This window comes from Delphinapterus leucas, chromosome X (genome assembly GCF_059928025.1).
Source record: "Delphinapterus leucas isolate spDelLeu-1000000601 "Yukka" chromosome X, BTC_Dleu_Yukka2, whole genome shotgun sequence".
Lineage (NCBI taxonomy): Eukaryota > Metazoa > Chordata > Mammalia > Artiodactyla > Monodontidae > Delphinapterus > Delphinapterus leucas.
The window spans coordinates 43,711,938-43,733,775 of record NC_143150.1 but is presented as its reverse complement, the minus strand read 5'-3'; the positions used below and the strand labels follow the sequence as shown (position 1 = coordinate 43,733,775).

Below are 21,838 nucleotides of genomic sequence, written 5' to 3'. Positions count from 1 at the left end.
TTACAGTTCAACAATAAAAAGCCAGTCAACCTAATTTAAAAATGGGTAAAGGACTTGAATACACATTTCCCCAAAGAAGATATACAAATGGCCAATAAGCACATGAAAAGATGCTCAGCATCATTAGCCATCAAGCAAATGCAAATCAAGGCCACAATGGGATTCCACTTCATACCCACTGGGATGGCTATAAGAAAAAATACAGACAATGACAAGCGTTGGTGAGAATGTGGAGAAATCGGAGCCCTCGTACACTGCTGATAGGATTGTCATATGGCACAGTTGCTTTGGAAACAGTTTGGCAGGTCCTCAAAAAGTTAGAGTTACCACATGAACCAGCAATTCCACTCCTAGGTATATACTCAAGAAAATTGAAAACATATTTACATGCAAGAAGTTAACACTGCTGTATGATATATATGAAATTTGTTGAGAGTAAATCTTGAGTTCTCATCACAAGGAGAAAAATGTTTTTCTTTTCTTTTTATTGTACTTATATGAGATAATGGGTGTTAACTAAAATTACTGTAGTAATCACTTCACAATATATGTAACTCAAGCCATTATGCTGTATACCTTAAATGTATACAGTGATGTATGTCAATTATGTCTCAACAAAACTGGTAAAAATTTTAATTAAAAAAAGAAAAAATGGAAAAAAAATTACCTTTGCTTCTTCCAGCAGAAATGATTAACTAGTGTATCAAATACTACATACCTGTGTTTTTTATAAATCAGAAACAAAACAAATATATTACAGTACCTCTTCATAAAATGAATCAAAGCATTCAAATGAAGTTAAAAGCAACTTTGAACATAATAATCAGCATGCTCTGAGGTTATCTACATAATAAACTAAGGCAGAACCATCATTTCTGTACGTGAAAATTTTATATTTTGAATTTTCAATAGTTTGTTTTAAAAGACAAAAGAAAATGTACATGAATGTTCAGTACTGATATGGATGTGGATGGACCTTGAAAACATTATGCTACATGAAAGAAACTAGACAACAGAGGCCATGTACTGTATGATTCCATTTCTATGAAATGTCTAGAATAGGCAAATCCATAGAGACAGAAAGCAGATCAGTGTTTGCCAGTTGCCAGGGAGAGGAGGGAATGGGAGCACCATTATGTGCTAACGGGTATGAGGTTTCTTTTTAGGGCAATAAAAATGTCCTGTAACTGAATAATGGCAATGGTTTCAGAACTCTGTTAATATACTGAAAACCACTGAATTGTGTACTTTAAGAGGGTGAATTTTTATGAAGAAAAGAGTGAATGTTGTGATATGTGAATTATATTTCAATAAAGGCGTTAAAAAAAAATATCAGGACTTCCCTGGTGGCGCAGTGGTTAAGAATCCGCCTGCCAATGCAGGGGAAATGGGTTCGAGCCCTGGACCGGGAAGATCCCACATGCCGCGGAGCAACTAAGCCCACAAGCCACAACTACTGAGCCTGCACGCCACAACGACTGAAGCCCACATGTCTGGAGCCCGTGCTCCACGACAAGAGAAGCCACCACAATGAGAAGCCCACGCGCCACAACTAGAGAAAGCCCACGCGCAGCAACAAAGACCCAACGCAGCCATAAATAAGTTAATTTAATTAATTTTTTAAAAGAGAAAGAAATAGCAGCATAAGCATATTCTTCTGAAATATGGAGGTAAATACCAGAAGAAACCAAAAACATTTATGGTAGTTGCTTCTGGACAGTGAGAATGTGGAATGATGAGGCAGACTGCAGTTTTTAATAATATATTCTCTTACACTATTGGGTTTTTAAATTTTATACATATACCCATAAAAATAAAAATGAGCTAAAAACAAAGGACACAGACACATTTTTTTAACATCTTTATTAGAGTATAATTGCTTTACAATGGTGTGTTAGTTTCTGCTGTATAACAAAGTGAATCAGCTATACCTATACATATATCCCCATATCTCCTCCCTCTTGTGTCTCCCTCTCACCCTCCCTATCCCACCCTTCTAGGTGGTCACAAAACACCAAGCTGATCTCCCTGTGCTATGCGGCTGCTTCCCACTAGCTATCTAAAATACCGTATGCTAACACATATATATGGAATCTTAGAAAAATAAAAAAGGTTCTGAAGAACCTAGGGGCAGGACAGGAATAAAGACACAGACGAAGAGAATGGACTTGAGGACACAGGGAGGGGGAAGGGTAAGCTGGGACGAAGTGAGGGATTGGCATGGACTTATATACACAGAGACATTTTGAGGAAAAGTCAAAAGAGATTCTGATACATTGGATCTGAGGCGGGAGCCAGGATTCTGCGTTTTCAACAAGGTAGGTGTTTTCGATGCAGATGGTCTGCTATTAGCTAGCAAACTTTGAGAAACACTACTATATCCAATGTTAAAATTATTTAACAATGGATTGTGGTATAATCCCTCTCTTGCTGTGTTCCTTTTGGAGTGGCAAGTTTCAATTGCTAAAGAATGAAATTATGTGCTCAAGATTAGGTATTCAATCAGGGACAGAACTGGGCCAAGAATTGAGGCCTTCTGACTCAATAATTAATGTATTGATTTTTAAGCTTCTGTCATGTGTTGTAGGTACCAAAATGAATAAGATAAATTCTTTGCTTTGAATAGGGCAAGTCTAGTGGGCTAATTATAATGCCTGAAAATGCATTAATTAAGATTTTACAAAACATTTCCCACATTTCATGTCAACTATAATTTTATAGTTAATAAAACTATAACGTGAGAAGGGGGACCTTCTCCATATTTCAGTAGGGAACATAGTGGGGTGTAACTCACTAGAGACTCCAGGGAAATCAAAGGGGCTTTGTTACCTTGAGGACTTCAGCTCACCAGCAGCGGTGGGGCCCTAAGGAGAGTACAGGACACATGAGAAGAGGGAGAATGTCCTTCAGATACAGCATTACCTGGGGGAGAGTGACACCCACCTTTCATCTGTCTGGATTTATTTATGAACACACGTGAGAGCTCCCTCAGCCCTCTCCCAAACATTTGATGGGGTTCTGGTCCTGCTAGTGCAGGGGAAAGGGTAGGAACCATCCTAACACAGTTCACACACTCAGCATCTCATCTGATCTTCTCCACAGCCCTGGAAGGCAAGCTTTATCCCCAATTCACTGATGAGAAGACTGTTCCCTACGTCAGTGGTTCTGTAATAACTGCCAGGTTGATTCCTCCAGCTGTGAGTCCCAGAGATAATGTGTTTTACGCATCATTTCACATCCTGACAACAGGAATTTTAAGTGTCTCCACTACCTTCATAAACTCACTGAGCAGTTATTTTGATTGCTTGGTATTTTCCTATGTTTCAAATATTTTATTATTTATTTTATGACAAAAGTAATCTGTGTATTTTAGGGAGAAAAGTACAGGTGAAAGGATAATCTCTACCACCAGCACCCAGAGAAAACCATTATTTTGCTTTTGGTCTACTCAGTTTCAGTTTTCCCTGTACATGGATGTATTGTATAACTTTTTTGTTTTATTTTTTCAAAAACGGGTGGATGCTGTATATGTGGTTCTGAAAACTGGTGTTTTTCTTTATTGTTATTTTACAGTGTACCATGAACATCTCCTCCATGCACGTGGGTGAAAATCCCCTACTGAAACACAGAGAGCACTGTAGTTGGATCAAAAGGCTGCTGGTAACGAGAGTGACACCTAAAGCAAAGAATCAGCTTAAGGTTAAAGCACATAGCCTGGCAAATGCCTGCCAGGGAAAGCAGGGTCAGCGATATTCTCATCAGAGGAGTCAGAATTGAAGGCCAAAGGCATTAAAGATATGGGATATCATGTAAGCGCCTCTGGCCCCTACCTCCGCCCCTCATTCCCCTGACACCCCGTTGGCCCCTTGGGGTGAATGGATCCTGTACATCTCTTTGCATCCAATGAAAACCACCCATTTTCTGTCTTTTCCTTAGCTCTTCCTGAGCCCTTGACATATCTGCACATTCTGTCATCATCTCCTCACTGCCCAGATGCCTTTCCTGTAAGTTGTTCTGATAGTCCTTGGGGGAATCGTCCGTCCCCCTGTCCGTTTTTCTTTTTGCTTTCCGGGGCACATAGTCTTCAGCAGTGCGCTTTTCGGCAGCCCAGGGCTGACTCTCTGGCTTTGCCTGGGATTTCAGCTTGCCCTCACCGTGTGGTTTTCCCTCAGCTTTGGACTTGTCCTGCTTTTCTCTCTTCCTCTCATCTTCTGGTTGTCCCTGGTCTTCTGACCGTCCCTCATTCTAGAGCTCTCCCTCGTGTTCTGTCTTCCCCTCCACTTCTGGCTTTTCTTCCTCATCTGACTTTCCTTCATCTTCTGTATCTACTGCATCTTTTGACTTTCCCTCATTGTCTGGGTTTCCTTCATTTTCTGGCTTTCCTTCATTTTCTCTGTAGACCTTCTCCATGTTGAGATTTGCCCTCCTTTGCCTGTCCTAGGAGACAAAATGGAGACAAAGGAGACTGAGGACTTAGGTGGTGAAATACAGGTTCTGATAAGTATTTGCCTCTGTGATTTAAGATCTTCATGGCCTACCCCTATGGGCGGGGTGCACTCCCACCCATACATTTTCTCCTTTCTTTCCCAGTGTATACAAGGTTGGCACACATGCTAACATGAGCCCACCTTGCAGACACTTCCACAGGTGCTTTTCCCTACATTTAAGTGGGCTGTGCTGACAAGTGTATAAGAGCAGATTTGTCCCTAAACTTTGCTCTGGCCTTGGCTATGCAGGTAACAATTTTAACTGGGTGGTCCCAACTTAGACTGACCCGCAAGAAACCTGGCCAGTTTCTTTTTCCCCTTGTCTACAGTTGTAAGACTTGTAGAACTGCAGATACAACCAGACAATGGCCAGTTCTCAGATATTAGAGATACTCTGTTATCTTCAAGGACTTCACAGATGCCACACCTGCCAACTCTCACTTCCTTGTTCTCCCCACTGTCTTCACCAGCCATAAAGCACCAGGTTCCCTTAGGGTCCTGACAGAGGCCATGTATTCTGAGACCGGAATAGGGAGGCTTGGAGGAGGGGTGGCAGGTAGTGAACTCCCCAACTACTGCTCAGGCTTTAGTCACTCCTACTCCCAGGGGTCCTGGGGCAGTTGCCCTCTTCCATTGACCTGCACTGATACTGCAGGTCTTTCCTTTCCTTGTCTGGGTTGGTGCCTACAACCACAGACCCGAAGACCTGTAGAGAGACAGGAGACAGATGGTGAATGAGGGATTGAGAAGTGAATGAGTGGCAGTGAGGACACTGATTCTTTTCCGACTCTAGCTGTCAGTACTTTCCCAGCTCCTGCCATACCCTTGCCCTTTCCCTTGCTTCTCTGATCCCCCTTTACAGCTCCTCCCTAACAGCCTCTTTTTTTTAACCACTGAGAAATGTCAGAGAGAGATTATTTCCAAAGTGTTTCTATGTTTCCCAATCTTCCTTCCAAATTTCTATCTCACTTTTCCTTGTGATGTTCAGGACAGTGATGTTCAGAAGGCATATCCAGCTTTGCTCAGGTCTCTACCTTCCAAACCCTCACCCCAGGGCACCCAGATAGAACGAGCCCATCACTCATTCTGAAAACGGTAATGGTAGAGTCAGGGAGCACAGCAGAAATGTCCAGAGCATTCCTGCCACCCCTTCCCTTTCCACATACACAGAAAGACCACATTTTCCTGCAATACAAGAGACAAATTATTTCCAAACTCATTAAAAATTTTGGTCCATGTTACCTCCTCTCAACTCTCCCTAGTTCAGGAGTCACTCCTGCCCTATAGGGAGCTGGTCTCCAGACTGAACTTCAGTCCACCTCCTCTGTAGCATCTCTCCCGCTCCCCTCCCCCTCATCCCCCTCCCCCCACATCCCCCCCCCCTGCAAAAAGGACGAAGGTGGAGAAGAGCAGGCCTGGCCCCTTTGCAAGGGGGTCTGCCCTCCCCATCCTGGGTTCACAGGCGTTGCCCTCCTCCCTCCACCCTGGAAGGATCAGGCCATTTCCCCTCCATCCCCCTCCGCTAGCCTTTTCCCTCTGTCAGATGTCCCCTGATAACCTGCCTCCTAAGAGATCCCAACTGGTACCCATTCTTATCCTCTGGCTCCTCTCCATCTCCTCCCACCAAGCCCTCCATCTCTTGCACCAAATGGATGGGCATCAGGGAAGGGGTAGAGAGAATCTAGTCCTGGACCTGCTCTGGTCTTTGCCCTCTGCCACCCCCACCCCAGGTGTTCGCAGGAGGCAGTGAATTTGTGACCATCTCAGGGAGATGCCTCCTTCTCACATTTCTTGCTGCCATAAGCCAGTACTTATCCAGGGAAATAAGAGATGGTACCCAGACCTCTCCCCCAACACTCACACAATTTTCTGTGCCAAAATAAATAAGGGTGGGAGGAGGGTGGCATCTGGAAAGCAGACCGGATCCTGTGTAGCCTCTGTCTGTTACTACCCCTACCTCAGGTGTCCCCTTCCCCACTCCGGCTAGTACCGACCTGCGACCTTGCGGGGCTATAGGGCAGTTGTCCCCTTGGTCCCTCAGTCTGAAATCTATCTTCCTCCACGGAAATAGGGAGCTGATACCTGAAAGAGAGGGACTTCTGCACGCATCGGCTCCCGATCACATGAAGGAAACATCACCAGTGGGCTCGGGTCCCTAGTTCTCCTTCCTGCAGGAAGTGCCTCAGGAGTCAGCCCCATTCTTCCCTTCACTGGCCCCCTCCCACCTCACCCTTCTTCAGTATCCTCCCCTGACCTTTTGAGGCCCTGTCACTCATTTTGGTCGTGGCTAATCCCAGAGGTCAAATGGGGCCCCTGCTTCCTGTGGTATGTATTTGTTCTTCTGTCTTATCAGGGGCTGCGTCTTCTCCCAGGGCTACTGGCCCCACTGATCCATCTCTGTGGAATTTCTTTCTTTCTCTCGTTTGATCTCAAAGCACCTACCCCCTCCATCTACTTCTCCACTCTGACACTGGTGCTCACTCCTGTCTTCCAGACCTTCACATAACAGGTACAGGGTGCATTGGTAGGTAGGGAAGCAGGTAGTTGAAATAGGGATTTTATTTTCTTCTAAATAATTTTTTTTCAGTTTTATTTAACTTATTTCCCTCACCGTGCGTTACTTTTATAAGCAAAAAGTTAAATAAAGGTATTTTCATTTGGGAAAAAGAACATGTTTAAGGTAGAGGAAAAACCCAACATCCCCAAATTGTGAGAGCAACTTAAGTTCCTAGTATTAATTTTTACTAGAAAATAGATTTGATTGTCTACTTACAAAAGAATTCTTTAAGTTTTCATAAATAGCTGGTTCTGTCATGTTCTACCGAAAATACGTGTATTTAATGTTCCCAAACAATAGCTGAGTGTTAAGTGCACTTGCTGGAACATGATGGCTAACACAATATCAGTCTTGAAAATTTGGCCCATGGCTATTTTCATTCAGAGGTTTAGCTGTGCGGCAAGGCAGCTGAGGATCTGAGGGGTGCCGACATGCTCTGATCTTCCCTGCCCTATCAAGAGGGGAGGAATGTGCTGTCCCGACCCCTTCTCACCTTTCAGAGCCTCTCATCCTTTGCATTCAGGCACCTGACTGTTGCTTACCCAAAAATATACATGGAGAGGTGACCAAGGTGGTGACTTCAATAAACGCTTTTGGCTCCTTCCCTCCCTCCCCCAAATTCCCACAGAGATTATGCAACTCCAGCAGAGTTGGGAATGCTGTTCTGACAACTGGAAACCAAAACAGATCCCTTCTAGACCCCTGCAACAGAGGGTTTCCATAAAGCCTGTAGAAGTGATTGCTGGGGGGAGAGCCTCCAGACCTGCTTGCTGTCTACCCTTATTCCCAGTGCCCAGGTGGAAACTTCCTTGACCCTGTCTACTGCTTACCACCTAACTAAGGAGATGCAGCCTGCTGGGTCTTTCAACTCTATTATCTTTACCTCCAGGGCACCTAGGAGGAGCCTAGCCACGCTGAAGAGTTGCTGCCTGCTAGTCCACACCCACCCTGGTGCTCTCTCAGCCAGATTTAGACCAGTGTCTAAGGAACTCTGACAGACCGACCATACTGATTGACCTAGACCAGGTGTTTTCAGCTGAGGACGTCTGTGGACCACCTGAAATAATGTGCAAGGTAGCATGTGCTTAGAAGGTAGTAGAGTATGTAGACTTATGAAAAGAAGAGCTGTACCCTAGGAGCCTCAGAAACCCTGATACATGATCAGGTTGACATCATGAAGAAGCAGAAGCTATGAGGTAGAGAAAAGACAGAAGAAGAAGGAGCTACTTGGGAATGAGACAGGAAGGAGAAGAGACAAATAGCACCTGAGCTATGTTAGAGGGAGAGCACTTACCCCTTGGGTTCAGGCATTCTTAACTAAAGAAACCCCTGGAGTTATGTTCAAAATAATGTGCGCGTGTGTGTGGGGGTAGGGTATACACATTTTTACTGGGCGTGTACATTTGCCTAGGATAGGATCCATTACTTTCATTAGATGCTCAAAGGGGTAATATAAAAAAAAGGGAGAAGGTCAACTGGCCTAGAAAATATATTTTCATATACATCTTTTTCTCAAATAGGACTATGTCTATTTCTTAGGAGAAATTAACAGAACAATTAGCCATTTTAAAGTGTACAACTCAGTGGCATATAGTACATTCATGATGTTGTGAATCTATCACCTCTATCTAGTTCCGAAACATTTTCATCAACTCCATACCCATTAAGCAGTCACTCCCAATTCTCCTCTTCCCCTAGTACCTAGCAACAACTAATCTACCTTCTGCCTCTATGGAATTATCTACTTTGGATATTTCATATAAATGGAATCATTCAATATTTGACCATTTGTGCCTGGCTTCTTTCACTTAGCATAATGTTTTCAAGGTTCATTCACATTGTAGCATGTACAGTATTTCATTCCTTTTTATGGCTGAATAATATTTCATTGTATGTCTATATCATATTTTGTTTATCCATTCAAACATTGATGGATATCTGGGTTGTTTCCACCTTTTGGCTATTGTGAATAGTGTTGCCTTAAACATTTGTGTATAAGTTTTTATGTGGATGTATGTTTTTATTTCTCCTGGGTATATGCCTAGGAATGGAATTGCTGGGTCATATGGTAATTCTATATCTAACTATTTGGGGAACTGCCAAACTGTTTTCCACAGTGGCTGCAACATTTTGCATTCCTACCAGCAATGTTTGAGGGTTCCAATTTCTCCACATTCTCCAAAGCAATTGTTAATTTCCATTTTTAATCTTTATAATCCTAGTGGGTGAGAAGTGTCTTTGATTTTCATTTTCCTAATGACTAATGATATTGAGCATCTTATCATGTGTTTATTGGATATTTATATATCTTCTTTAGAGCAATATATATTCAACTCCTTTGCCCATTTTTAATTGGGCTTTTTGTTGTTGAATTGTAGGAATTCTTCATATATTCTGGATACTTATCAAATATATGATTTCCAAATATTTTCTCCCATGATGTGGATTGTCTTCACTTTCTTGATACTGTCTTGTGATTCGCAAAACTTTTAAATTTTTATGAAGTGCAATGTATCTGTTTTTCTTTTGTTGTTCATGCTTTTAATGTCATATCTAAGAATCCATTGCCAAATCCAAGGACATGAAGATTTATCACTTTGTTTTCTTCTAAGAGTTTTAAAGTTTTGGCTCATATATTTAGGTCTTGGGTCCATTTTGGGTTAATTTTTTTAATATGGTGTGAGTTCATTTTTCTTTATGGCTTTATAAGATTTAAAGATTCTTTTGATGGCAGTGCACAATACACTGTCACGCAAATGAATAAAAGGCATTTTTACAAAAAAATATATTACAATTTACCCCCTTGATGTCTTGACATCTGTTTTAAGTTCAATTATTTGGGATATTTGAGTGGCCCAAATAGTAGAGGATATTTACAGAGAGTAGGGAATAAGTTGCCCTAAACAGCATAGAAAACATTTTATTGTGAGAATTAAGAGAAGGAAAACAGGGGCTTCCCTGGTGGCGCAGTGGTTGGGAGTCCGCCTGCCGATGCGGGGGACACGGGTTCGTGCCCCGGTCCAGGAGGATCCCACATGCCGCGGAGCGGCTGGGCCCGTGGGCCATGGCCGCTGGGCCTGCGCATCCGGAGCCTGTGCTCCGCAACGGGAGAGGCCACATCGGTGAGGGGCCCGCGTACCGCAAAAAACAAAACAAAACAAAAAAAAGAGAGAAGGAAAACAAATAGAAGCATGAGGAGTCTTTGTAGGCCAGCCATAACCAAATTCTCTATTTATATGGTGATAGCCAAGAAAACAGATCTGAAGTTTTCAGGGTCTCTAACAATATTTTTGGTAGACTTGAAAAGTGTTATAAATATGAATTATATATTTTATGACAAAAAGATCTTGGTGACAAGTCCAGTAGTTATGTTGTTGGAGTGTACGAACTGATAGTTTAGTAAAACATATAGAAAAAGTTAGTGGTATTTATAGCCAAGGAGAAGGGGTAGTTGTGTTCATGGTCAGAGACGTAAGACAGGAGGTAGTGGTGGAAAGTTGGAGTGGGGGAGTAGGATTAAGTGCTAGAGAGTGGGAGGTCCTCTTCCAAGGTGGTTGAGGAGTGGTCTAGGAGGTAGTTGCCCCCTGAGGAAAGCAATAATCTCCATTAATTTTTATAATGGCATTAATAGTACTGTAGTAACCTCTATAAGATTTCCCTTTAGGCATAAGAATATAGAGGTGTACACCTTTTGGCAGAGAGTAAAACATAAACCAGGGTCATTGGCTAAGTAAATTATGAACTCAGGACCTGTAATAAAATCACTAAAATCAAAGGGAGAAAAGCAAAAAATTTATTGTGTCCAATTTGTCAGTGCCTTAGGAAAGGTAGCACATAGGCATTGCTGGGACTCTAGTCTTAGTGACTGGCGTGAAGTCTTTCCCCATTGAATGATCTTGGCATTCTTGTCAAAATTCACTTGACTTATATGTGAGAGTTATTTTGGGGCACTCTATTCTATTCCATTGGTCTATATGTGTCTTTATGCCAGAACTACCCCGTTTGATTACTGTAGCTTTATGGTAAGTTTTGTAATCAGGAAGTGTGAGTCCTCCAAATTTGTTCTTCAATTTCAAGGTTGTTTTGGCTATTTAGGGTCCCTTGAGATTCCATATGAATTTTTTAAAATTTATTTTTGGCTGCATTGGGTCTTTGTTGCTGCACTCGGGCTTTCTCTAGTTGCAGAAAGCAGGGGCTACTCTTTGTTGTGGTGCGCTGGCTTCTCATTGCGGTGGCTTCTCTTGTTGTGGAGCACGGGCTCTAGGCGTGCGGGCTTCAGTAGTTGTGGCACGTGGGCTCAGTAATTGTGGCTCGCAGGCTCAAGAGCACAGGCTCAGTAGTTTGGCGCATGGGCTTAGCTGCTCTGCGGCATGTGGGATCTTCCTGGACCAGGGATCGAACCCGTGTTCCCTGCATCGGCGGGCAGACTCTTAACCACCGCGCCACCAGGGAAGTCTTCATATGAATTTTAAAATAGATTTTCCTGTACCTGAGTAAAAACATCGTTGGGATTTTGATAGGGGTTGCACGGAATCCTGTAAATTGTTTTGACTAGTATTGACATCTTAACAATACTGTCTTCAATTCCACAAACATAAGATGTCTTCCCGTTTATTTGTGTTTTGCATTTTTCAGTGTAAAAGTGCTTTTCACCCTTGCTTAAATTTATACTGAAATATTTTATTCTTTTTGATGCTATCGTAAAAAAATTATTCCCTTAATTTCCTTTTCAGATTGTTCCCAGTTGTTGTATAGAAACACAACCAATTTTTATGCATTGATTTATCTGCAACTTTGCTGAATTCATTTCTTAGTTCTAACAGTTTTATTGAGGACTCTTTAGGGTTTTCAACCTATAGGATCATGTCATCTGTGAACAGAGATATTTACTTCTTCCTTTCCAATACAGTATGGATTTTTTTCTCACCTAATTGCTTGGGCTATGCCTTCCAGTACTATATTGAGTAGAAGTGATGAAGGTGACCTCCTTCTCTCATTTCTGATCTCAAAGGAAAAGCTTTCAATTTTTCACCACTAAGTGTGGTGTTAGTTGTGGGCTTTTCATAGAAAGCATTTATTATGTTGAGGTAGTTTCCTTCTATTCTTAGTTTGCTGAGTGTTTTTATCATGAAAGAGTGTTGAATTTTGTCAAATGTTTTTCCTGCAACAATTGAGATAATCATGTATTTTTTCCTTCCTTCTCTTAATATGGTTTATTACATTAATATATTTTAATATGTTGAACAATACTTACATCCAGGAATAAAGCCCACTTGGTCGTGGTGTATAATCCTTATAATGCACTGCTGAATTACATTTGCTAGTACTTTGGAATTAATATTCATATGGGATATTAGTCTGTAGTTTTCATTTCTTGTAGTGTCTTTGTCTGGATTTAGTATTAAGATGCAGCTGGCTTGACAGAATGAGTTATGAAGGGTTCCAAATTTTTTGGAAGCATTTGAAAAAGACTGGTGTTAGTTCTTCTTTAAATATTTGGTATAATTTACGAGTGACACCATCCTGTCTTGGGCTTTTCTTTGTTGAGAACTTTTTGATTATTGATTCAATCTCCTTACTCATTACTGTTCTGCTCACATTTTATATTTGTTCAGTATTCAGTCCTGGTAGGTTGTGTGTTTCTAGGAATTTGTCTATTTCATCCAGGTTATCCAATTTGTTGACATACAATTGTTCATAGTCCTCTCTTTTAATCTTTTTTATATCTGTAAAACTAGTAGTAATGTCCCCTCTGTAAGTTAATTTTAGGTACATAGATATTCTTTTTTTCCCTACTCAACCTAGCTAAAGATTTTTCAATTTTGTTGATCTTTTTGAAGAACTAACTCTTGGTTTCATTTTTTTTCTCTATAGCTTTTCTATTATCTATTCTATTTGTCTCTGCTCTAATCTTTATTATTTCATTCCTTTTAATAGCTTTAGGTTTAATTTGCTGTTCTTTTTCTACTTCCTTGATATGTAAAGTCAGCTTTTCGTGTGAGATCTTTTTTCTTTTTTAATGTAAGTGTTCGTAGCTATAAGTTTCCCTCTAAACTCTGCTTTCACTGCCTCCCATAAATTTTGGTATGATGTGTCATTTTCATTTGTCTCAGATATTTTCTAAGTTCTCTTGTGATTTCTTCTTTGACCCATTGGTCAAAGTTTAATAAACTTTTATTGAGTTCCTTTGGAACCCAAGATCTCTGGGCAGTCCATCTTCATCTTTCTATCTTCCAGTGTTTTCCTATGCTTTTTGTTGTGATATGTCTTTGGTTTTTCAGTTGTAAGATGAAAGGTGTGGAAGGGATGGTGTGGCTCTACCTTATCCAGAACTGGAAGTCTGCAGGTCAGATTTTTGCTGTTTAATAAAGTTGAATCCAGCTCAGGTCTGGCTATAGTCCTACAGCTTCTCAGATGTATGGCAAGACACTTGTACTCTCTTAGCCTGTGTCCTTATTTATTGTTGTAGAGAGAGGTCTTAGGATTTCTAACACTCTGTCTCTATCCGTCTCTGAGAATCAAAATGTCTTTTGACGAGAAAGGATACATTTTGATGAGGTCCAATATATTGATTTGTTTTCTGTTAGAGTTTGTTTTTTTGAATTCTAATTTCAAATTTTTTACAAACTCAAAGTCCCTAAGAGTTTCTCCTATTTTTTTTCTAGAAATTTTATGTTTTACCTTACATTTAGGTCTTTGACACAGTTTGACTCAACTTTTTATACGATGTGAGATAAAGTTATTCTAATTATGATGATGATGATGGTGATCATGATCATGATCACTAATAAAGGTTCAATTGGAACTAGTTGTTCCAACACCAATTATCAAAAAGAGTCTCTATTCCACCATCAAATTGCCTTGGAATCTTTGTGAAAAGCATATATGTGTGAATCTATTTCTTGACTATTCTGTTCCATTGATCAATTTGTCTATATTTATGCTGATACCACACTGTTTTGATTATGGCACCATTATTATAACTCTTGCAATAAGGTAGTGAAAGTTTTCCAAAATGTTTCTCTTCTCAAAATTGTTTGGACTATTCTCAGTCCTTTGGATTTTTTAATGTAAATTTCAGAATCAGATTGTCAGTTTCTATTAAAAACTGCTGTGATTTAATTTATGTCATGAATGTTTTATAGCTTTCAGTGTGCAAATCTTACACATCTTTTGTCAAATTTATCCCTAAATAATTCATATTTCTGATGTTACTGTAAATGACATATTTTAAATTTTATTCTGGCTGTTCATTACTTGCAGAGAGCTGAATATTTTTCCTTAAAATTCATGTTCACCCAGCACTTCAGAATTTGACCTTATTTGAAAATAGGGTCTTTGCAGACATGGTTAATTGAGAATTGAGATCAGAGCATACTGAATTAGGATGGGCCACAAGCCAAGGAATGCCTAGGGCCACCAGAGCTGGAAAAGGTAAGGAAGCATTTTTCCCTAGAGCCTTCAGAGAGAACTTAGCATTACTGTCATTTGATTTGGACTTCTGGTGTACTGAACTGTGAGAGAATAAATTTCTCAGTTTTTTTAAAGTCACCAAGTTTATGGTTATTTGTTAACAGCAGTCTCAGAAAACTAGAAATACAACTAAATTTGTATACTGATCTTTTATCCTGCAACCTTTCTAAACTCACTTATTAGCTCTAGCAGTTTTTGTATATTACATAGGATTTTCTACATGGACTATCATGTTTTCTATGAATAAAGATTTTTCTATTTTTTTCCTTTGTAATCTGTATGACTTTTATTTCTCTTTCTTATCTTATTGTACTGGCTAAAACTTCTAATACAGTGTTGAATCTAATTTGTGAAAGTGTCCATTTTTGCCTTGTTTCTTATCTTAGGGGGAAAACATTTAGCCTTTAGGCACACATCAATATGTAGGTTTTTCATAGATGTATTGTATCAGGTTGAGGAAGGTCTCTTCTATACCTGGTTGCTGAGTATTTTAATAAGAGATTTTAAAATTTTAGCAAATGTTTTTTTCATTCTCCCTTGAGATGATCATATGTTTTTTTCTCTTTTATGTCAATATGGTGAATTATGATTTTCAAATATTAACCTTGCCTTGAATCCTTGGGATAAACCTTACTTGATGATGGTGTACTGTAATTTTTATATATAATTGAATTAGATTTTACTAAAGTTTTGTTAAGAATTTTTGCATATATGTCCATGAAGGAGATTGGTTTGTAGTTATCTTTCCTTGTAATATAATTGTCTGGTTAGTTATCTGGGTAATTCTACCCTCGTAGGATGAGTTGGGAAGTATTCCATCCTCTTTAGTTTTCTAAGGATTTGGCATATAATTGGTGTTATGTCATCCTTAAATGTTTGGTAGAATTACCAGTAAAGCCATCTCGACCTATAGTTTTCTTCAGAGGAAGTGTTTTAAATGAAATTTCCATTTACTTAACAACTATAGGCCTTTCTTCTATTCTAATATAAATGTTTATACTATAAAATTTCCTGAGTGCTACTTTTGCCACATCCCACAGATTATTATATGTTGTTTTCATTTTCACTCAGTTCAAAATATAATTTCCCTTTCGATTTCTTCTTTGAGTTATTTAGATCTGTATTATTTCATGTTAATTTAAATATTTGGGGATTTTTCAGAGATCTTTCTCTCATTAGCTCCTCGTTTAACTCTATTGTGCTCAGAATAGCATACATTTTATGATTTGAATCCTGTTAACATTATTGAGGCTTATTTTATGGTCCTGAATATGGACAATCTTGGTAAATATTCCATGTGCATGTGAAACAAATGTACATTCTATTGTTGTTGGTGGCAAGTTCTACAATTGTCAACTAGGTGAATTGGTTCATAGTGTTGTACTTGCTGATTTTCTGTCTACTTATTCTATCAATATTTTAGAGAAGGTGACTGTAATTGTGGATTTGTCTGTTTATCCTTGTAGTTCTATCAATTTTGGCTTCATGTATTTTGAAGCACTGTGATATATGAATGTTTATGATTGTTTTGTCCTCTTGACAAACTCACCACTTAAAATGATGTAATGACATTCTATGACCATAATTTCCCTGGTATTATTCTTTTCTCTGAAATTTATTGTAACTGATATCAATATAGCCACTCAAGCTTTGTTCTGACTGGTGTTAAGATTGTTCATCTTTTTCTATTCTTTTACTTGTAATCAGTTTGTATCTTTAAATTTAAATTAAGGTTCTTATAGGCAGTATATATTTGTGTCTTGCTTTTCTATACAATCTGACAATCTCTGCTTTATAATTGAGGTCTTTAGACCATTTACATTAATGTGATTATTGGTATTGACATGTTTGGGTTTTAATCAAGTATCTTGCTATTTGTTTACATTTGTCTCATCTGTTCTTTGTTCTCTTTTCCCTCCAACATTTTTTTGATTGAGTATTCTTAAGATTCCATTTTATCTCATATGTTGGTAATATACATTTTTAACATTTCAGAACCTACCTTCAAGTGATATTAAGGTATAGAATAAGAACTTTAAAATTGTGTACTTCCATTCCCTATATCCTGGCCTTTGTGCTACTATTGACATACATTTTACTCCCACATGTTATAAATTCTACAATACACAGTTGGGGGCAATCCGAAGGCTCATGTTGTTTCCCCTCTCTCAGAGAACTTTTCCCTCGACTGTCTGATGTTCAGCAACTGAAAATTGTTCTTTTATATATTTTGTCCTGATTTTAGTTGTTTTAGTTAGGGAAGTAAATCCAGTCCCTGTTACTCTATTTTCATTTGAAGCGTAAATGTGGCTTGATGGCTCATGTGATGGTTAATTTTGAAGGCTTTATTTCACTTCTAACCAAAGTGCATTTCCTATGTATCTCAACTCCCTGGAAGAGTCCAGTGTCTGTGCACTCTTCCTCTGGCTAGAAAATTCAAACTGCATTGCTTTCTTTGGTCACAAGGTGGCCCTTAAGTTTATTTTCTGAATTTCCTTCAATAGATTTGTATTTTTAAAGAAAAAAATTCAGTAATTATTTGTATTCAACTGTTATATTATCTGCATTATTATTTCAATTTTGTTAGAAATACATAAGGATTCAAACATGTATCCTTGTTTATCATTTTCTGAATATCACTAAATCTATACTTACTCAGTTTTTCATTCATCAGATATCTACTAGATATGTATGATGTGCTAAAACTCCAATGACCCAATCCATATCTACATCTCAAAACTTTCTTGAACACCGTTTTTCTTTGATAACAAAGGGAACACTCTCTAATCTCACTGCCTTCTCTTTGCTAGATTTTTTAGGCATTTATGGGAAGAATTGGTCTATCCCTTTTGTGGAGAATGGCCACTGTGAGGGAGAAAAGGAGGCTCAACACATAGAAATGATGTCAACAGGCAAATGCAGCCAGACCTTAGATATAGCTGTTCTCCTCAAAGGAACTTCATGCCCTGCTCCTTTATTGTCTTTTGCTCACTTTCTGCTGGTTGTTTCTTGCCCAAGCATTTTACATGGAGCCTGACCACTCACATACTACTCCCTTAGATGCCCTTTCAGATCCAAACACTCTGTTAAGAGCCAAGGGAAGCTGGTTAGCAGAAAGCATTCTGTCCAGAGACTAGAATCCTAAACTCATCATTCTCTGAGGTTGACAGGGCACCTTGAATCTACCTATATACGAAGAGATGTACAATTTTCTGGGCATATGCATGTCTAACCTATCAAGGTATACCATGGATTCACTCACATATGAGCTTCCAATTTATCTTCATGAAGGAAATGCTGAATATCCTTAGGCCAAGAAAGCCAGAATGCTTCTGTTTTCCATAGAAGCTGGTGAAAATATTGGTAATCAAGAGCGGTAAGTCTGGGAGACTTCCCTGGCAGTCCAGTGGTTGAGACTCTGCACTTCCACTGCAGGGGGCGCAGGGTTGATCCCCAGTCAGGAACTAAGATCCCGCATGGCGTGGCTAAAAAATAAAATAAGAAAAAGAGTGAGAAGTTTGGTAGGGCATAAGCTTCTCAGTTCATCAATTTTCCTGTCTTTTCAACTTTAGCCTTTCTCTCTATAAACCTGTCTCACATGAATGTAATACCTTGTGTCTCAAGCACCTGGAGGAAGGAGGGCTTTGAAATTGATTAGGCATCTGATTCATGATGTCTGTGGTTTGCTGTGTTACATGTCATTTTCACCTGCCTAGCCACTTGTCCCTTTGGTTTCCTAAGTGCTATTGTGATGTTATATTCTAGAGCAGGGTTACCAAACTTTTTCTGTTAGGGCCAGATAATAAATATGTAGGCTTTACAGGTGGGCCATACCATTTCTTTCACAACTATTCAATTCTGCCACTGTAGGCCAAAACCAGCCATAGATAATATGTAAATTAATAAACATGTCTGTATTCCAATTAAACTTTATGGACACCAAAATTTGAATTTCATATGATTTCTACATGTCACAAAATATTCTTGATTTTTTTCAACCATTAAAAAACATAAAATTTATTCTTAGCTCATTGGCCAAAAAAATAAGCAGTAGGCCAGATTTGGCTCATGGCCTGTGGTTTGCCAACTTCTGTTCTAGAATTCTAAGTTTATTTCCACAAAAGAAATAATATGCATAATATGTGTTTCACCTACTTAGCACACTGCAAGGCAACTTTTTTTCCCAAGTTCTACTGGAACACTTAAACCCAAGAGTCCTCCAATCAATCTTCTCATAAAGGTGTCCACATTTGGGTATCCACTGAATTCACTGACATGATCTGGCAACCAACTCAATATAGGATAACTTTTCACATTCATAGGTTTCACGGGGGTGGTGTGAGGAGGCACTGTCTCAAATTTTAAGTGAGCTGTTCCCTCACACATTGTATAGTCTCATGAATTATGGAGGTTTCTTGGGAAAGAACTACACCTAAGAAAGACCCAGACAGGCAAGGTCTTTCCATGAAGATAAACGGGGAGAGGGGATTTATCCACAGTTTATAAAACAGAGTGAAGATTCAGTTCATTGGGAATTCCAGAGACACAGTGGGACTTTCTCACCTTAAGGATTCCTGAACATCAACAACCTGTGGAGATGGTGAGAATGGGGCACAACAGAGGAATGGACTTACCTACCCCTTAGCCTATTGGACTTGTGAGTATAGGGAAGACCTGGCTTTGGGAACTTCCCCAAATAGCTGAAGGTAATATCTAAAGGGTTGGGTCACGCATATGCCACTGGGAATGAGCTTAAAGAAAGCTTACAAACTTATTGCCTCAAGTGCACACAAAAGCCCTGGGAGGTGATTGTTATCTTCATCTTGCTGATAAACATAATGATTTTTAAAGAGGTATGTCTCATCATTATTAGGTTTACACTTCTAAATAAGAGACCAAGGTAAGCTAAAACCAGGATTCTGTGACAAGTGCTTAGTAAGTGCTCACATTGCTTTATCAGGTTGTCAAGCTCTTTCATTAAGTAGTATGTGTTGTTTTCAAAATTGAGAAAATAGAGGGAGTGCCCTGGCAGTCCAGTGGTGAGGACTTGGAGCTCTCACTGCTATGGCCCGGGTTCAATCCCTGGTCTGGGAACTAAGATCCCACAAGCCAGGCGGCGCGGCCAAAGGAAATAAAAAGTACATGGAGGATATAATGTGTGGGTTGCCAGGACCTCAAATCTTGAAAATGAGGATGCCCTCTGAGAGTTCTAAATGGATAAATCTGATAGACGATGAACATGGCTTTCCGTCTCTGTGAATAACACAAGAAATTATCTGTGGATGTGATGCTGAAAACGTTGGGAAGATCTAGTACTCCAATCAGCATCATTTGGGAGTTGTCCAATGCAGGTAAAAAAGTAAAAAGGGCGAGAAAATAGAGATAAGAAAATAAAAATTATTCATAATTCTACCATAAAGAGATAATTTTACTTTATATATCCTTAGACTGTCTATTCAGATATAAAATATATACGATTTTAAGGGAAAAAAACAGAATGCTTTTTTAAACTGCTTTATTAATGTCACAATATATAAAGAACATCTCTCCATGCAATAGGTAAAACTCTCCTGCTGACAGAAACTTACAGATTGGGTCAGAAACACAACATTCAGTTAGAAGCTGGTAATAGGAGACCCACAAGAAACAAGTAACACCAAAAGGTTTACAACAAAGGTACGTCACAAACATGTAAGTTTAGGAAGCAGGTGTGTCTCCCTACTAACTTCAGGGAAAACATCAGGATTCAAGGCATAAGGCAAAACTCATCATGATGGTCATGGTGAGGGGGGTCAGTGCTAACTGCCCGCAGACTATGACTCAACTGCTTTTCCCTCAGCTTTTCCATCAGCTGCCTCACCTCCTCCCCAATCCTTTCCATATTCTCTTCTCTCATCCTTGCCTGTGGCTCTTCAAGACTCTGAGTCATGTCCCATCTATACTGCAGGATGGGCTGCCTAACACGGAACCTCCTACGATTTCCTCTAGGTACACAATATTCACCAGCTTCCAAAGGGAGGGCGAAAGGCTCTCCTTTATTAGCATCCTGCCCCTTTTCATCCTTGTTTTCATTCTCCTGGTTGGCATTTTCCATGTAGACATTTTTTACTGCTTGTTCCTCTTTGGACGCCATTGCTCCTAGGAGACAAAAGAGAGAAGAGACTATTTTCTGGGTGGACTGATCAGCACCGAGGACAGAGGCCCTACTAAGCACCTCTCAAGACTTCCAGCCCCGGATGTAAAGGCTCTTCAAATTTTCGTTTTCCCACCTGAGAGGCTCCTTATGCCCTCTAGGGGGCCCCCAGTCCAAGCTCTCCCCCCTCCCTCGCCCAAAACCGACCATTTTCCCTGCCTATCCATGCCCACGTCTCTGCAGGCACCAAAATGGAGGACAGGGTAGGGGGTGGTATTTGGGGGGTCTTAGGGCTATCCACACGTTCCCCCCACAGCCCAACTGTCCCCCGCACAGACCTGGGCCTATCCTCGCGGTCTCCTGCTCCTCCCGATTCTTGCTGCAAGTGTGCCGCCGCGACACTTCGACTCGCAGACCTGCAGAGAGTAAGGGTGGGGGAAGGGGGGCTGCTGCATCCTGACGCTCGGCCCCTTCTCAGCCCCGCATCTCCCACCCCCGGCCACCCCCACCCAGCGTCCGCCGCTCCCATCCTCAGCCGCCTCCGCGCCGACCACCATCTTCTACCCCGAGAAGAAAGGGGGCGGGGCGGGGGTGTCGGAAAAGCTCGCTGTGTTGCGAGAAGCAGGCAGTCGCCTCAGGGCCGCGCGGCCCGCCCCCAGAGAAGGCCTACCGTTTTCTGTGGCCAAACGCCAGGCCGCAGGGGGCATGGGGGCTGCGGACTCCGCCCCGGGGCAACCGGATCCCCGGGGAGGGGTCCACAGGCCGTGTCCGCTCGCTCACGCCACCTCTGGGGACCCCCCTCAGGGTTCCTTACCTGCTGCCCCCGCGCCTCCTACTCTTGGGGGCCGACCTCGGCCCGCAGTCCCTCAGGGCCACCGGGAGCAGGGACCGAGAAGGTAGCGAGCAACGGCCGAGTCTAACACTAGAGCAGGGCAAACGCGAGTTGGCGCGGGCCGGTCACGTGCGCCCTCCGTCACCGCGGGACGCCACGCCTTCGCGCCGCCCCTTTCTGCCCCACGGGGTCGCGCAGAACCGGTGGTGCTCACCTCCCCCTGCCCCCCATGTCACTTGTCCGAACACCGGCTTGGGCCCCGACGCTCTCCTTTCTTTGTGTGTTCCTGGGCCTTTCTCTAACGGCCACGGAAGGGCAGTATCTTCCCGGGGGGCGGGGGGCCGTTGGCCATTACC

General features: G+C 41.0%; 2 protein-coding genes across 2 annotated transcripts; both read right to left on the bottom strand.

The window, feature by feature from the left end:
• Positions 1-1,161: 1,161 nt before the first annotated feature.
• Positions 1,162-5,867, bottom strand: LOC111170883 (uncharacterized). The gene is given in 2 exon segments (XM_089904247.1): positions 1,162-3,869; positions 3,871-5,867. Coding segments are annotated over 2 exon segments (570 nt in total). The 5' UTR covers positions 4,411-5,867; the 3' UTR covers positions 1,162-3,839.
• Positions 5,868-20,015: 14,148 nt separating this feature from the next.
• On the bottom strand, positions 20,016-21,597 carry LOC111170884 (protein BEX1). Its single transcript, XM_022566479.2, has 3 exons — positions 21,465-21,597; positions 20,989-21,066; positions 20,016-20,655 (listed from the first exon to the last, which is right to left on the bottom strand). Exon 3 carries the CDS (start codon positions 20,648-20,650, stop codon positions 20,264-20,266), a length of 387 nt encoding a protein of 128 aa, XP_022422187.1. The 5' UTR covers positions 20,651-20,655; positions 20,989-21,066; positions 21,465-21,597; the 3' UTR covers positions 20,016-20,263.
• Between the last annotated feature and the right edge of the window lie 241 nt (positions 21,598-21,838).

Excerpts from the sequence above, each read along its gene's own strand:
- LOC111170884 (XM_022566479.2), bottom strand. The coding sequence starts at position 20,650 with ATGGCGTCCAAAGAGGAACAAGCAGTAAAAAATGTCTACATGGAAAAT.